Raw genomic sequence first — 16,766 nt, 5'->3', positions numbered from 1 at the left:
GGGAGAGGTAGGATGACAGCCCGGTGCGGAGAAAGTAAACAGATTGTGCCGGGGAAAAAAGCATCTGCTACTATCCGCCTGACTGTCAGTTTCAAAGTAGTTCTTTCGAAAGGGTTTCCTATCATTTATCAGCTTTTTCCCCCCCTAGTCTCTCAGTCACGGGAGGAATCTGAGTCTCGCCTCTCAGTCACAGCATGTTCGCTGTTATGCAACACGGGGGTAAGCTGCTAGAATGTAAAAGTGGAAATCAGCATTGGTGTGACAGTGTCGGGCGAGTGGCAGTGGATAACATTGTGCTATTCTGAGGGATGTGGAGGAGGATGTTTAGAGCCCCTACAGAGGCCTCAGACTGGGCACAGTCCTGCCTGCTGCTGCCAACTTAGGAGCTCAGAGGCTCAAGGAAGCTACTCTTACACAGCGGTGATCATGAATTTGAGTTTGGTTTAAATCCTTTCCACTTTCTTGATGGATATATCTTCACTCCGGCTTCATATCTGGGACACTGCAGCAGCTAATCGAGTAATATTATCTGCAGTAGATTGGTTTGAGGTGGTAAAACTTCAGGACCATCTGTCTATCTTTGATGTCGGCATCGTCCCCTGACGCGCCACTGCTGCCGGTCCCGTTCCTTAAGGCCTGGTGGTAATTGGGTTACAGAGAGAAGAGAGAGGAGAGAGGAGGCATTATCAAGCCCAGGTTTGCCTCGTCCCTCGCTGGGCTCACAAGCCTGTTCTTGATGTCTGAGACACAGGAGACAAACTCTGTCATTGCGGAGTTGAGTCATCTCAGAGGAGAAGAGAGAGGATAGCTTTAGAAGTCAACATAACTCCTGCCTTTCAATATTTACACCCCTCGAATCAATGTGTCCTTCTATCGGACCGTTAATGCATGATATTTGATGGCCTTGAAGCAAACTCCAATGACATGCAGACATCACCCGAGGCGGTTATTTGAGAGGGTGAGACCGTGTAGTAAAATACAAGTGGAAGGCATGCCCATCTGCACTCAGCTCCATCCTTTACAAAGGCAGACGGTTATTTGGCCTGTCATTAGTGATTTTTTGAATGGGTAATGTGTGCACGTGTGTGTAGCATGTAAAGGCCCTTTACAGCCAAATTATGCATCACTTCTTAATCAGCTTAGCCGAGTTTTGATTTAAAAGGACTGTTTTCCTTTTTCCATGTCATCACTCTCTACATGCCATCTGCTCCTAATTCCTTCTCTCTCTCTCTCTGGTGATCTCTCGCTTTCTCCCTCAGGAGACAGTATGTTTCAATCCTCTGCACGTTTAATCCGTCAGCTCAAAATTATACCGTTTTCTTTCCCAGCTCTGTACTTCATGTGCTCACATGCAGTCGGTGAGTAAGAGAGGCCCTTGACCTTTCAAGATGCATGGATTTCCTGTCATGGCTCCCGGTATAAGAGAGTTTTTTATAGCTCTGCTGTGTATCATTAAGCTCCATCCTCTCCACCCTGTTATCCAACGAGGAACGACTGTCACTCAGCCACTGCTGTAACTCCAGACCTGACGTCCTTATTACCTGTGTTGGTTCTCCCCCGCGAGTATGGGAATGCTGACAGCTAGGGGCAAGGAGTGTTACTGGGACAACAGAGGGTCTAAGTGAAAAGGGTTGTTATGAAGGAGAGAGGAGGCGTGGTGGAGGAAAGGAGGGGGTCGGGGGGGAATCTGCCTCTGGACCCTGGCAGATCTTTGGGAAGCCGAGAGTCTATGTGCGTAATACAGAGCACAAGCAGGATATTTTATTCTCTGAGCGTCATTTCAAAGTCTGGCGATGTGCTATAAAAGCAACTGTGTTCTTGCTGGGTGACAGATTTCCAATGCTGGCAATAAAGCCTTGTTACTTCCAACTCGCAGGTACAGGTAATGAAATTCAGGCGGCTGGGCTGACATGTGGACGGAAAATCTCATCTTGCAATGCCACGGGGCAGCAGGCAGCGCCAAACACCTGCAATGTGCTCTGCTGCCCTCAGTCTGCGGGGGGGTGACGCCTCTTCCTGAGAGGAACCTGTGCTGGGCTTTGACTCATTGTCATCCAATTAACATCCTCTAATCACCTTTTAATAAAACCAATTGAGGCCTGAGGTGCTCCTTGAATCGCATTAAAGGCAGATGAAATGTGTTTCATAACAGGAAATGTTTCAGAGCTGCATTACCTTGAAGCATGATTGATTGAGTTAATGATAGAATCGATAGATAGTAAAGCTGAGCGCTGCCGTCTGTGTTTTACGGCATCAAATGCTTAGCCACTGCTGATTGATTATCCATGTCAACAGACCACCATCAGTACCAGCTAATGTATTGCCAGGCAGCGACCAAATTTGCTCATAAATCTTGTATACTTGCACCTCAGGGGAGTCAAAAATTAACCATCTATTATGTCTGCAAAGGCTAGAATTTGCAACTGAAACCATCACACCCTACTTGAATTATTGAATAAGCTTCCTAGAAAGGGACTGGCCATGCTTTTTGATCTAATATCCGCTCAACATATTTCAAAGCGAAGTGGTGTCCTTTTCTGTTTTCATTTCCGGCTGAATGCTATCTGTGTGTGACAGCTGGATGTCATTTAGCAAGGGGTTTTGAAGGCAATGGGCTCAGCCACACCTGCTTTGGGACTTATATCACTATTGTCTAGTTATTTCCTATGGTGAAAGCACTTCTCGGACCAGGGCTTAGGATATTCCAATCGTAATCTATGAATAAAATATCATACAGAAGTGTAACTAAAAGAATAATCATTAAAAAAAGAAGGGAACATCTTGCATTTACTGTCTCACCATCACACGGAAGTTTGCCGTTGTAAAACCGAGAAAATGAGGATTGTTTTTGAAAGGCAGGACCCTGATGATCTTGCATGATTGCGATAAAGCTCTAGAAAGCTTTAGCATTGATTGCAAAAAAGGCCATGACCTGGTTTATACAAACATTTGGCAACTGCTGATTCTGGTTTCATTTTATTACGTTATTGCTGGGTAGCTTACCCTATAGTAGTCTGGCAGTGGCTCAGTCAGTAGGGGCCTGGACTGTGAGCTGAGGGTCGCTGGTTCAAGCCCCCGACCAGACCTAAATATGAAGTGTGTACTGGTACTTGGAGAGGTCCCAGTTCACCTCCTGCCCTGCCATGGTGCCCTTGAGCAAGGCTGTATTAATAGTCTAAATCTATCATAAGTTACCATATAAATGCAGTGGAGTGAAAAGTAAGATATTTCCCCCCAAAATGTAATCAATAAGAAGTATTAAACTGCATATAATTCATGAATAAATATCTTAAAATTATAAATGATGCCACATCTGCTATCTTATGTGACATTTTATGAGATGGATTGCTTTCTCTGACACTGAACATCTGATGTTGGCACTTCACTGATGATGAACACAGGCATTAAAGTAAGGCTCTCACAGGTTAACAGCAGACTGGTGTAAGCTGTTTGGTGCGGGGGCTGAAGCTCTGCAGGTGCACTGAGAGAATACTATTTTTCTCATAGGTGTACTGAAGAAAAGACATCAGTAATATATGCAATGTTCAGCATTTACAAAGAAGCATGAACCGATGATCCCCAAGCACAGGACAAATAAATATAGCGTTTCCAGGTCGATGCATTTGTTTGAAGTTCTGGCTCTAAAAATCCAGGCTATATTCAAGCCCGCGCTCCTAACTGGAAACAGATCACACATATATGAATGTGTATGTGGTCCTTCCTTGCTGCCAGCTGAGCCTCTTGAGCGTGGGAATAACCATGTTATCCCCTTCTCGTGTTACCACCCCACACCACCTCTCTGTCTGTGGCCGATGATTATTACAAACTTAAAAAGCTTCACCACTCTCTTCCTACTGTCATTTCCGTTAACGAAGACCAACTTCCAACTAATGCAAATGTAGCGGTGTGAAATTCAAAGCCGGGTGTATCGGATTGTCTTAATTAATTAGTCTCAAGTAACCTGACACGTGTAAGTGGTTGAGAAGGGAGGTGAGATTAATAAAGGTTTCACGCTCTGGTGGGGGATAGAGGATACGTAATTTAGAGTGAAATCTGAACATACTGCAACACAAACCACAAGTAAACTGCTGATAGAACTCACCGCCAGACTGAAATGTAAATGCAGGTTCAATCTTCAATAAGCTGAGCTAAGAAAAGACAAAAGTCCAATTTCTGAGGTTTCCCTCTCACTCTGATGAAAGTAATCACAGCTTTGTTATGGATTTGTCTTCTCTGCCGTATGAATTGTTGACAGAGCAATTGGAGTGGAAATGTCGGCACACAGCAAGGACTCCCGCAAGGACGTTTCTATTATTTCCAAGGCGAGGTAGAAGAAAGAGGAAAATGTGCCACTTGATTATCCAACTCACTCACGTAGTGTCAAACAGTCCGGCCTCCATAACGTCACAAATTCAGTATGAAATCTCCTGGCGCACCGGAGGATAACACTGTCACTTTAGACAAATGGCCTGCTTAGAACATTCACGACAGCAGCGGTGGTGACTAAAGCAGACAAACACACATGGGCATTGTAGTCATTTGTACAATTCATTTCTAAAGGTTGGGGAGTCGTAGTGACAGAGTAAAACTCAACGATGGTCTCCTAAGAGTCAGGGGGGGCTCTGATGTAAAATAAGTGGTTCGGGGGTGCAGGTCCATGCTATGGAGTGGTCTGATCTCTCTCTCTGAGGGCTGTTCAGTTGGACTAGCTGACCGTAGTGATTACCATTGGAGGCCTTGGTGACTCATCCCTGCCTCAGCCTCAGCCCAGAGACAATTACAGCCCCACTCCACACACACACTCCATCATTACCTGTAGTTCAACAGTGCACAGCTGACACTCTCTATCTGTCTACCGCTCATCTGAGTCAGACCTTCTATTCCTATCAACCTATCAGACGTGTCTGTAAACAGAACAAACGGGGCGATTGGCAGATGGGGCCACGATTACCGTACATTTGTTCATCAGCGTATTTTATTTACATTCTTCATTGTGTGACCATATGTACTACTGCTTTGTCTTTATCAGAGGTAATTAAAAAACTTTCGAATTTCATGTGTCTTTTGTTTTTCAATTTCCCTTTATATTCTAGAGTAGATAGAGAGAGCGGCCTAATGAGGCATTCAAAGATTACAAAGTGAAATATCTTGTAATCGGGTAAGTGGCACACAGCTTTTGTTCTTCAGAGAACCATACTTCCTCATCTGTATTCCGCATATTGAGGACATTTTCTTCACCGGCTGCCCACCAAGACTATGATAAACTGTACCCCCAAGAAAAAGAAACTGTCAGCAATGACACAATACTCCTTTTTCTTTGATTAGCAGTGTAGTCAGAGGGAAAATGGGACAAGGGGAGGAACATTTCTAGACAAGATCCCCTGAGGTTTGAATACGTCGGAGGTGCAACAGAAATTGAAGCATGATGAAAATAGAGTTGCAACAGAGGGACATTTGAACAGATATGGCTCTGTTGTAAGATGTAGGCATGTATCTGAAAAGTGTCACTTCCCTAAAGGTGGAAAATCTGCAATGGGGATATTTATCTCTGATCATAATTGTATTTCTTTTAAATGTTCCTTTTAAGTTGATGCGAGACAAATGAACCATTTGTCCCTGCATCCTTAAAGGTGGGGTAGGTCATTTTGGAGAAACCAGCTCGAGTGCGCTAGAATTTGAAAATACGCAACCTGAAAAAATCTGCCACTTCCTTACAGAGCCCCTCCTCCAACACACACGAACGCGCACATGACCAATGAGGGCACGAGATAAATTTGTGCACAGATGGAAGGCTGACAGGCAGGTAGGCCATCCAGTTATTTTAGCCGGGCCAGCTAAAATGATTGGTCATACTTTTTACAGTACGGCTTCCACAGATGACAATTTTTTATGGATTTTTTGTCAAAGCACCTCAGATATTCATTGCTATCGGGATGTGAAGAGCATTCCATGGAATATAACAAAAAGTGTATCTCGAGCCGGTTTCTCAAACTTACCTGCCCCGCCTTTAATGTCAATCAACTATTATGATGTTATCAGCCTTATGACTCATTCTGAGCATACGCTGCACCCACAAATGATTTAGTTAATCTTTTTAGTGACCTTTCCTCATCAGCCTTGGATCTTCTAAGTATCTACTAAGCAGACGTCACCTCTGATGTCGGGGTCATATTCAGTGGTTCTCTTTTCTCTGTTGGCAAAATCAATCCAGTCCAATTGTGGCTCAGTGTGAGCAAAGTCCATACATTGTAGGACTGCCCTTTGTGTCCCTTTCGAAACCCAAATGTCAACACGCTGACTTATTTTAACTAACGAACGTACGTTACATAACTTCATTAACCATGATCTTTTCCTGAACCTAACCAAGTTGTTTTCTTTCAATTCACAACGTTATACACCGCTATGCCTTTCGACTACTTTCAACTTTGTTTAATCTTTAATATCATCATTATATTTGCTTCAATCCCTTTTTTCTCTTCTTGTATTGATTCCCGTTCAGAAAGGTGCTGTCTAGCTATATAAATGTTGTTACAGTTAATGAATGAATTTAAGAAGTGTAACAACCAAGTGGGGCAGTAAAAGCTTGTTCTCCAATTAGATCCAATTACTTATTGTGTGTGTCAGCAGTACCGAAGGGCTACAGTTTGATCAGAAAGTCACTGCTGTCAAATTCTCAGCGTGTCCCCGCAAGGCACCGGGGACAAGCGGCTTTTAACAAACTAATGTCAAAGCTGCTTCCGATAACCCAGTAAATGAGTATTTACTGCGCATGATGACACAAGTTTATTCTTGATTAGCATCATCAACAAACTTGGCACCACTTTCCTGGATGATATCAGACATCATCCCGAAGATAGCTAATGGAAACTTTATCGGATGTGGAAATCCTCTTAGTAATTATATCCGTGTTTATAGTATTTTCATATAATCTGCTCGGTAGGAGTGAAGTGATGGTGAGGTTATTCAGAGTACAGTGGGAGGCATTTAAGGCGGACTCCATCCATGGTGAGATTTAAAGCAATCCTTTTCAGCATGCGATAAGTGGCAGGCTCAGAAGAGTTTGGAGGGCATTTAGAAACTGGACACACAGTGGAGGGACAAAGCCACCCATTAACATCACCCAATGCATGCATATGCCCCGTCAGTCTCAATATGAACAGCATGAAACACTGGCTGCATTATTAACAGTGCTCCTTTAAGAGCACACTGTCAGCAATGCCTAAACAGGGAGGCAGACCAGGAGAGGCACTGGCACAAGGAGGACTCTCCTCACTGGAGAAAAGCCTTTTATTTCAGACACAGCAATTCTCCATGGATAAGGTGAATAATCCTGTCAACACAGTGCGCAGGCTGCCAAAAACACTGTGAATTATTTTCCAATTATGATTTGTATTTCCTTGCACTTCCAGGGTTTTCATGTGTTGGTCCTTGTGTTCAACTGGAAAGAAGAGACAGGCCAACACATTAAAACACACAGGAGTTGGTTATATAAGCGATAGAGCGCTACACTGGTACTGTTGTTTTTATCTTATTGACCCAACGAGGAAAAGCAACCCACACTGGCACTTAGCATACAGGCTTCAGCGTGACCCTGACAGTTCAGCCCATACTGTATAAAGGCTGCGGTGGTGCAAGTGGAGACGGTGTTAAAACGGTCATACATGATAAAGCACTGGGAGAACTGGCCCCTACAGCTGCAGGAGTGCTTATCCAGAGTGTTCGGCTGGACTGCACTATCTTAAGTGCACACAGGGAACGGCGAGTGGTGGCCCATAGACACCTCGGATGGGAGGTGAGTCTTACAAGGGGAGAGATAGACCCTCCATGGGCCCCAGGGGTGCTTCAGAACGATAGGAGAGTGCGACTCTTGGGGCGTCAGCAGAAAAACAGCAGGCAGACTTCCTTTTGACCTGCAGAACTGGAGCGATTCAGTCCTCTCGGCCCTTTAGACCCGACCAGCTGTCAGTCCCTGCTGTGGCAGGCGAACGGACGATGTGGGAAGTTAGTCACACCATAGGTGTGATAAGTTGTGTCAGTCTCCTCATAGCTTCTGCCAGAAATCACTATCATCTATCACAGCCCTTTAATGTTAATGCAAATGCAACGGTCTGTCCTACTGCTTTAGAAGCTGTATTTAAATAAGGTCTTATAAGCCATGCAATCTATATCCCTTGTATCTTCCACCTTTAGTCCTCCTCTTTTAACCTTTGGTAGCAGATATAGGGCTAAAAATACCATGTGATGATAAAAAATGTGCTGGATATGAATAAATGAATGGGGGAAATATGATGTCTCTGTGGACCAGATATTTTTCTAAAGATAGAAAGCTTGAAATTAGATTCAATTATTAATCGAGAAGAAGCAGACGTAAGAGTGAAAAAGACAAAGTAATAAGAGATATTACTAATAAGACTAGCATCTCTACTTTTATCAGCATGCCAACATGCTAATAATAACAACATACCAATGTTGGATCGTATTTTCCCATAGTTTAGCATGTTGGCATGCTAGCATTTGCTAATTCCCTTTACATAGAAAGCTCAGGAGATTGGCCACTGATCAGAGGGCTGTGGGTTCAATGTCCTGCACACATGTTGAAGTGTCCTTGGGCAATTCACTGAAACCCAGATTGCTTAAAACAATTGCTGTGTAAAAACATAAGAAAAGATAAGAAAACATGTTCACAGTCGCAAACAAATCCTCCCGTACAGCAACCTAAGCAGGACATAACACCTTGAACGTATGAAGTAAGAAAATGCCAGCCACCTTCAGAATATCAAAACAACAGACGCTGCAATCTCAAAATCCTTGACCATGGCTAAAATGTGATATATCTTACAGATTTTGCAAAAATAATCACCACAGAGAAAATCGAGTGTGTTGTGCCGGAACTTAACACAATTGAAATTGTAAACCAATCTGTACTCTCTGCTAATAGAGTGCTGAAGCTTACAAACACCCAAATTGGCCAATGGCACCAAAAAAGCCTTTGAACCTCTTTGAAGGGCTTATGACTAATATTCACCCACTGATATCTGCTAAGACTTATCTCAATGAAGGTTTGTCTGACTGTAAAGCTCATACTGTATTATGGCTATAATACCAGCCTTCAGGTAGAATTATCCAGTCAAACATTTAATGACCTGAATAAAAGGAAGAGGGTGTTCAACACAAATTCTTATCTCTCTGTGGGTATGACGGGGAGTGCTTTGGTCCTTCTGCAACAATTACCTGCGTGTGTCAAAAACCAGGCAACCATCGCTGCACGGAACAACCACAAGTCTTGGCCCCCAAGTCATAGAGGGGAAGAAGGGGAAGAGACACACACACTGAGGAATGCTAGTTGTTATCTATTAATAGTTGGTAAGCTTTAGCCCATAACAGCAGTGACTCTCTTCCCAGCGTAATTGCATTTCCCATTAAAGCAGTGCTACTCATTATGGTTTGAGCATATTTTGTATGTGTCCCTTCGTGCCAATCCATTTCATCTACAAGGCCATGTTTTGTCTGCCAAGCATGCCAACCATAACGAAGAAAAACAACTGGAACAGCATTAAAGCAGCTTTAGGCTTGTGTATGAGTTCCTGTGTGTGTGTGTGTCTGTGAGTGTGAGTGTGAGTGTGAGTGTGAGTGTGAGTGTGAGTGTGAGAGTGTGTGTGTGTGTGTGTGTGTGTGTGTGTGTGTGTGTGTGTGTGTGTGTGTGTGTGTGTGTGTGTGTGTGTGTGTGTGTGTGTGTGTGTGTGTGTGTGTGTGTATGTGTGTGTGTGTGTGTGTGTGTGTGTGTGTGTGTGTGTGTGTGTGTGTGTGTGTGTGTGTGTGTGTGTGTGTGTGTGTGCATTTACATTCTGTGTGCATCCTACCTCTGCCGACCAAAAGTTCTTGAGGCAAAAAGACGTCCTGCAGGTATTGGATTGTTTTGCTTCACTTCCTCTTTTAGTGGGAGTAGAGAGACAAAGCAAGATAGTACTGCCCCCCCCCCCCTTCTCCCCGGCTCTCAGCCTCTCTAATGGCATCACATTCACATTCATCTAACTGCCCACACAGTTAACTTCTGCAACAGATATGGCAATAACAGTAAAGGTATTTTAAACCTTTACTCTATACGTTTAATAAAAGGTGCTGCCATCACATTGAACATTGTAATACCTTGACTACACTTGCCTTTGTGTTCCTTGCAGTGCGCTGCTGATGTCTTCCAGCTGACAGCGGCTCAGGCCCTTGGGATGAAGCTGCCAGTGTTTTCCCAGGCGGCTGAGCATATTGGTGGCCATCTGCCTCTCTGCATGCAGCGCCTTCACACTGCGCCAGCCTGACCACCCACAGAGTCCAGAGGCGAGGGGCGCTCTACCCGCAAAGACCCATCACCTCTTCAACGTTTGGCCTCTTTTACATCTTATGCTAGTGGGCAGCACTGAGGTTAAATATGAGAAACTACACCAAGGCTGTATAGCAGGGGTGTCAAACTCAAGGCCCTCAAGAGCTTGCAAAGAATATAATATACACTACAATTGGCGTAATTGTTGAATATTTGCTTTCAATTATGTGCCCTAGACTTCTGCTTTCAGACGTAGTTATTTATGGAGTTATTACCAGAACTGATAACAATCCAATGCAGAGCCAATAATGTAATATAATACATTATTTTATATTTATTATATATTTACATAGTCTTAAAGTTACAACCAGCCCTTTGAGTGCAACCATAATGCTGATGTTGCCCGCCATGAAATTGAGTTTAAGACCCCTGCTGTATATTAAGGCAAATAGTTGGTGTCAAATAATGATTTCTTCGAAGATGAAAAAAACTTTTGCTTAACAAGCTACACAGCCTACTCAGCTCTCTCCCTCAAAAGCTTTTGCAAAGCACAAAGGGTCAGGGAACTGCTGTCACTCTGAGAATCATCTGTCTGTTGTCACTGAGTATGACTAAATCATGAAATGATGAATATTTCCTCAGGCAACATCCTGACAAGCAGAAACTAGCCTCTTAAACGCATTGCCTCCAGGCATGTGTAGCGTTACATAATGAAGCTCTGCCGTGAAACCTATGAATATACCCAGTTTTACATGCTGTGTGTTCTCTCTGCAGCCTGACAGCTTCTTACAATAGCCTACATGGAGGATAATGACAAAACTGAATAAACAATGAATGAATGTAGAACAGGCACAAAAAACAGACCCACAAGAAGAACAAAAATGACTTTGACAGCAATGTGACGCCTGTCATGAAATCAGGGCTTCAGGGAGAAAAGCCATTTGTCTCATGACGGACATACTTCATATTTGCTTATTGATTATTTTTCCTGGCAGAGACTTTAAGAGCCTGAAAATTCCCACTGCTACCTAACAACTTGAGTATTTACAGTAGGCAAGTGAATTGCTACTGGCAATGCACTTCCACTACATTTCATGCTGCCAACTGCTGACGTGTGACACTCACTTCAGGAGTAGGTGGAGAGACTTGTCAATTTCCTGAGTACAAAGATGGTCCCGACAGTTCTTCTGGGTGAGCTGCAGACTGGAGGTGTTTATTAGAAAGATGAAGGTTTAAAGGTTGTCAACAAGCTATACTCCACGGTGACACGGAGTTAACGACATGCCTGAAAGAGACATTTTGCTGTCAACAATTATTTCACATCTTGTTTTGCCCATCCCTTCACTAATCCGTTTACCTTGCTATATAAACGGACAATGATGAGAAGCAGGATGAACCAACACAATTGGGATCTGTCAACAGCAGCCTGCTTATAGAATATTTTTAAACCATGCTTGGGGATCGCAGTGGATCTGGTGGATTCATTCTAATCAAAAGAAGTTTCGTTTTAAAACTGAGCTGTCAGGGTATACTGGAAGAGAAATAACGAGCTATTCGTAAGTTGAGGAGGAATAACCGCCCCCTCATTGGCCATTATCAATCCCGACCCTTGAGAACCAACCACTTCCTCCTAACTGAACATCCACGTAATTAGCCACCAATACGGCTCCCTCTCGCCAATTAAACAGCACCTATTGGAAGTGAGCGCCATGGGATGAGGTAATTACCCTCGACACTGAAAGGACCTCTCATTGCCCAAACCCCTTACTGAGGGGGAGAGCTTATTAAAACAGTCATTGGCTGGAGTTTTCAAGACTAGTGATGGTACAGCACAGTGGTTGGAATATGTCCTGAAGGACTGAGAGAGAGGAAGCTTGTTTAAATCCGGTTGAAAGAGAGGCTTCCTGACACCTGAGGTAGATACACATTGATGCGGACCAGTGAGCTGCCAGGAGCCTGTCTACGGGTCATTGCGCGCAGCCAATGTTTCTCCATTCATTGAGCCAAATACTGTATCACAAACGCACAGAGCAGCCTTACCTTTCTGTAGACGATCATATTGGGAGAGTCCTCCTCTGGATCGTTGGTGCCCACACCTCCCTGGTCTTTGGAACCCTCCGCCATTTTCACTCAGTCCTGTAGAAGAAATAGATGGAGCAGCATGAAAACAGCATCCATTGGACGGATGAACACAGAATGACGGTTCGATAAACATCAGTCAGCATTTCTATTTATCCCGGCAACCAAAATTCAGCTTTTATCATCATGACATTCATCTGCCAGAATGTGTGCTTCTGTCTCGGGAAGGAGACGCCTGTCACAGTCGGGACCGATAAGAGAGCTAAGGCAGGTCGGTGGAGGCTGAATATTAACTAAGCTGCAAAGTCAAATCTTGAACACACAATACAGCAGTGATGCCCAACCAGGAATACTTGTGAGGAGCAGTAACCATGACATATTGTTGAGTAGCTTGAACTCTAAAATATATAGCTAAAACATATCACATTTTTAAGATAGCTGTAAAACCTGAACACTCAGTTTAAATGTGCTTGCATTGGAAGATAACTCTAAAGAGTAATAGAACAGTTGAAATATGGCTTAAAGTATGGCTAAATACAAAGCTATATAACTAAACGGTTAGAATAGATAACTTTAGCAAAAAGTAATCCATGTAGTACAAATTATTAATTGAGACAGGTGGATAAAAAGTAATAGTCCAAATGCAAACTTGTCCAGATTGACAGTTTATTAATGCATCAGCGATTAACCTTGACTGTTTGAAAAAAAAATAGGATTTAATTTAAGAAAACAATTATAAAAGCGAAGTAAAAAATGAAAACCACAACAACTGAAAGTGGACCTTGAGCGAGATCTACAAAAAGAAATCCCTCAATTGATTCAATTTTACAAGGCTTAACACACAACAGTACAGATCAACTCCAATACATAATAGGCTATTTGTTGCTACACCCTTCCACCAAGTTTCATGAGAATAAGGCAAGTTGTTTTTTCTTCACTAACAAACCAACGGTATATAGGTAATTATCAACTGTTATGACACTGACTTACTTATGTAATCAGTGTCATAACACCCTATTTAAAATGAACTCAAATGAGCACAGGTTGTGAAACACTGCAGAACATGACTGTATCGGCCCAGGGGAGTCTGGATGGCAGTAATTATGTATACAGCACAGATGTGTGCTGACAACACAGAGTCCATGTGGCTGTGAGGAGATGAGTCATCCCTATTTACCAACAAAAAAAACTGATGTTAACATGAATGAACCCCAACCCCCTAAATAGTTTAACTGTGGTCAATGCGAGCCACTGTGTTCTTTTTAAACTAAGCATTAGTAAGTGTTTACTCCATTAGCTGCAATCATATGATGGTAACCTCTGATCTGCCTGAACTCCCAACATTAACCCCACCCCAGGCTTCCTGCTCTGAAAGCTGCTGTTAAGGGATTTATTTACAACCCCTACAGTCCCCATCACTTTCCCTCTCCCGTCTCCCCTCTCCCTCCCTCCCTCTCTCAATCTCTCAGGAGATTTAATTCTGCTTAACTAAGGATTTCCATAACCGACGCTGACGACTGGGCTTCAGACGCTTTAGCCCCAGCTACCCTTTGGAACCGAAGAATAAATGGGTTAAACCATTTATGAGTTCTTAAATCGTGCCGAGGAAAGATGGTTGAGGGGGTGGATTACACAGTTCGACACATTGATAATTTTCTCTACTTATAAAACATAAAGTGTGAGTAGATAATGCTGCCAAGAAAGAAATAATCACACGACTCACTGGGCCTCACTCTTCACAGCTATTTGTGTTTGGGAATGAACTTTGATGAGCAACGCCAGAAAGCACATAGGAAGCAGATAGCAATTTATGACAGGCACACATGAGCGGGCACAGAATGAAACCTTCATACATTAACTGAATTAGTAACACCGCATCTTGCCAAGGGTTGGCTTCTAGCAAGGGATTTGGAGTAGTTGAATTATGTAATTGCAGCCGTACAATGTTACAAGTCTGAACAACCGCAGATAATGGCTCTGTTTGAGGAGGGGAAATGAAAATGTGTTAAAATTCAGCGCACTACCAGCGTGAACGACATCAGACGTGTAAGGTGGCTTTATCACCACAGTTGAACACTTTAATCTATTAGAGCACGGAGCATGGTGATGCGCATGAGTGAATGAGTAATTATTGGCTCTCTCCTTACTGTTTGTTATTGCCATCAGAAGTGCGGAGGGCAGCACTCCCCATTGGCTAACACGTCTGTGCTCTTTTTAGAGTCTGAGCACATTAGACAGCTAATCTTTCTGTCCGTCTCAGGGGCTGCAGAGAACGGCGGGTGGTACAGATTGCATAGCACTTGCTTAAAGAAAACAATAGCGAGCCAATAGGTCCCTTGTGGATAGGAAGCTGTAATTCTAGAGAACAACTTCCTCCCTAATGAGCTGCACAAGCATGCATAGGAAACTCCACAGAGAGGCCTGTCCGAGATGCTCATTGAAAGCTTGTGTCAAAGTGGAATGGATGGACAACCAGAGAGTGCAGTACAGGTGTGTGTGTGTGTGTGTGTGTGTGTGTGTGTGTGTGTGTGTGTGTGTGTGTGTGTGTGTGTGTGTGTGTGTGTGTGTGTGTGTGTGTGTGTGTGTGCACATGCACAACCTCAAATCCAAGCAAACACCAATTTACGAGGAGACAAACACAAAAGAACACTGCACACACACGTATTCACAGGACAGAACATCCAGCAACAGCTCAAATAAACAAGCAAATAGAGGCTTAAACAAACTGCCAAAGAGTTCACACACCCAGAAGAACCATGTTGTGATAGTCCCAAAACCATGTGCAATCTCCTAGTGCGAGCCAAGTGCAATGCAACATCTGTGACACCTTGAAGCATTCATTACCTTAGATACAAAATAATGCCTGGTCCACTCTGCTCCCCCGGCTGGCTCCCCCTTAGCAACAAGCAGCAGGCAGGTTCATGGTATAATTGGCAGAGGGGAGAAAAGGGGATGAAGAAGACAGGGTGATGAAAGCAGTGAAGCAGCGAGAGAGAGTGAGAGAGAGAAGCTGGCCGATCACTGCAGTATTCCTCTATTCCTCCTCCTCTTCTTCTTCCTCTTCTCTCTTCACCAGTCCTGCCTGGCCCCGGCAGTTCAGGAGATCCTCACATGTGTGCACCTCGTTCATCCCCCCTCTCCCTCTGTCTGCATGTGCTCGAGTCAGAGCGAGAGAGTGAGTGTGTGTGAGAGGGAAAGAGAGAGATAGAAAGGGAGAGAGGGAGGGAGATGCTGTGCAATAGGGAGGCAGATCAAGTTGGAAAAGGGGGAGGGATGAAGGAATTAGAGAGAATATAAAGAGGAAAATAGAGGGAGGAGAAAGGCAGACAGAGCGAGGATGTGTGTGTGTGTGTGTGTGTGTGTGTGTGTGTGTGTGTGTGTGTGTGTGTGTGTGTGTGTGTGTGTGTGTGTGTGTGTGTGTGTGTGTGTGTGTGTGTGTGTATGTGTGTGTATGTGTGTGTGCTAGAAAGAGAGCAGTGGATACAGTGTGTAGAGGAAAGGAGGACAGAGAGATGCACACAGCAGCAGCGCCCACTGATGCTGAAAATGAGAAACATTTCATTACGAGGATATTGAAATTCTAATGTAAAAACAAGTTACTGAACACACACAAATGCAGGCTATAAATATAATTTATTCCAAACGCTGTGAGCAAGCAACCTCAGAGATAAAGCTTTTTCAATTTCCATTCAAAGCGTTTGTGTTTGAGGCTTGTTTTCTTAAGCAGGCTGTGATCCAAAGTTAGATTTCTACAACTTATGTTTGTATTTCTGAAGCTTTTCTCTTTTTTTATCTCCTCACATTATTATATATTCCATTTTTGGGCTGGAGGATGGCAAAAATGCACTCTGTTTCTGTCTCCAGATGTTCCCCTCCTGCATGTTCTCTCTCTCTCTTCATGGAAACTCTGGAATCAGTCAAGCTTAAATGGCAAACCAGAACGAATGAACCTTTTTTCTTCCCCACAATAAATGAGATCCCAGAAGCCCCCGGGGAAGATACTGAAGAAATACATGGCATGGCCAATTTGTGAATGCATGCATGCAGAGAGAACACACACATTCAGATGGTTGTGTTGACAGAACCAGTTCAGCAGTTTACAGAGAACCATCCAGCCTGCTTTTTTCCACCATGTGCTCATCTCTCTTTCAGCAGGGAGCCTTTATCAAAGCGAAAAGGTCCCGGCTATGTTAAGCCCCCTCTTTATTTATTTTGAAAATATTTGAGATGCTTCAAATATTCTTCACAAACATCAAAGACCTTGAATGAACAGCTTTTTATCGAGCTAAACAAAAGAAAATCCAATTTTTCTTCAGGCCAAATCTGATGAAGTTTGACAATTGAAACGACAAAACTGCTGTTCTCAGTAAAT

General features: G+C 43.5%; 1 protein-coding gene across 3 annotated transcripts in view; it reads right to left on the bottom strand.

Moving 5' to 3' along the window:
* LOC117549877 (regulator of G-protein signaling 6-like) overlaps window positions 1–15,622 on the bottom strand; it is a 46,327-nt gene extending 30,705 nt beyond the window's left edge. For 2 of the 3 annotated variants that reach the window (XM_034221980.1, XM_034221982.1), the window contains exons 1-2: window positions 15,239–15,622; window positions 12,356–12,451 (exon numbers count right to left, since the gene is read on the bottom strand). In XM_034221980.1, coding sequence (XP_034077871.1) covers window positions 12,356–12,439 — 84 coding nt within the window. In that variant the 5' untranslated portion in view covers window positions 12,440–12,451; window positions 15,239–15,622. The other variant, XM_034221981.1, reaches the window with a different exon arrangement.
* Between the last annotated feature and the right edge of the window lie 1,144 nt (window positions 15,623–16,766).

This window comes from Gymnodraco acuticeps, unplaced genomic scaffold (assembly GCF_902827175.1).
Source record: "Gymnodraco acuticeps unplaced genomic scaffold, fGymAcu1.1, whole genome shotgun sequence".
NCBI lineage: Eukaryota > Metazoa > Chordata > Actinopteri > Perciformes > Bathydraconidae > Gymnodraco > Gymnodraco acuticeps.
The sequence above is the reverse complement of the archived record's forward strand: the minus strand, read 5'-3'. Positions and strand labels throughout refer to the sequence as shown.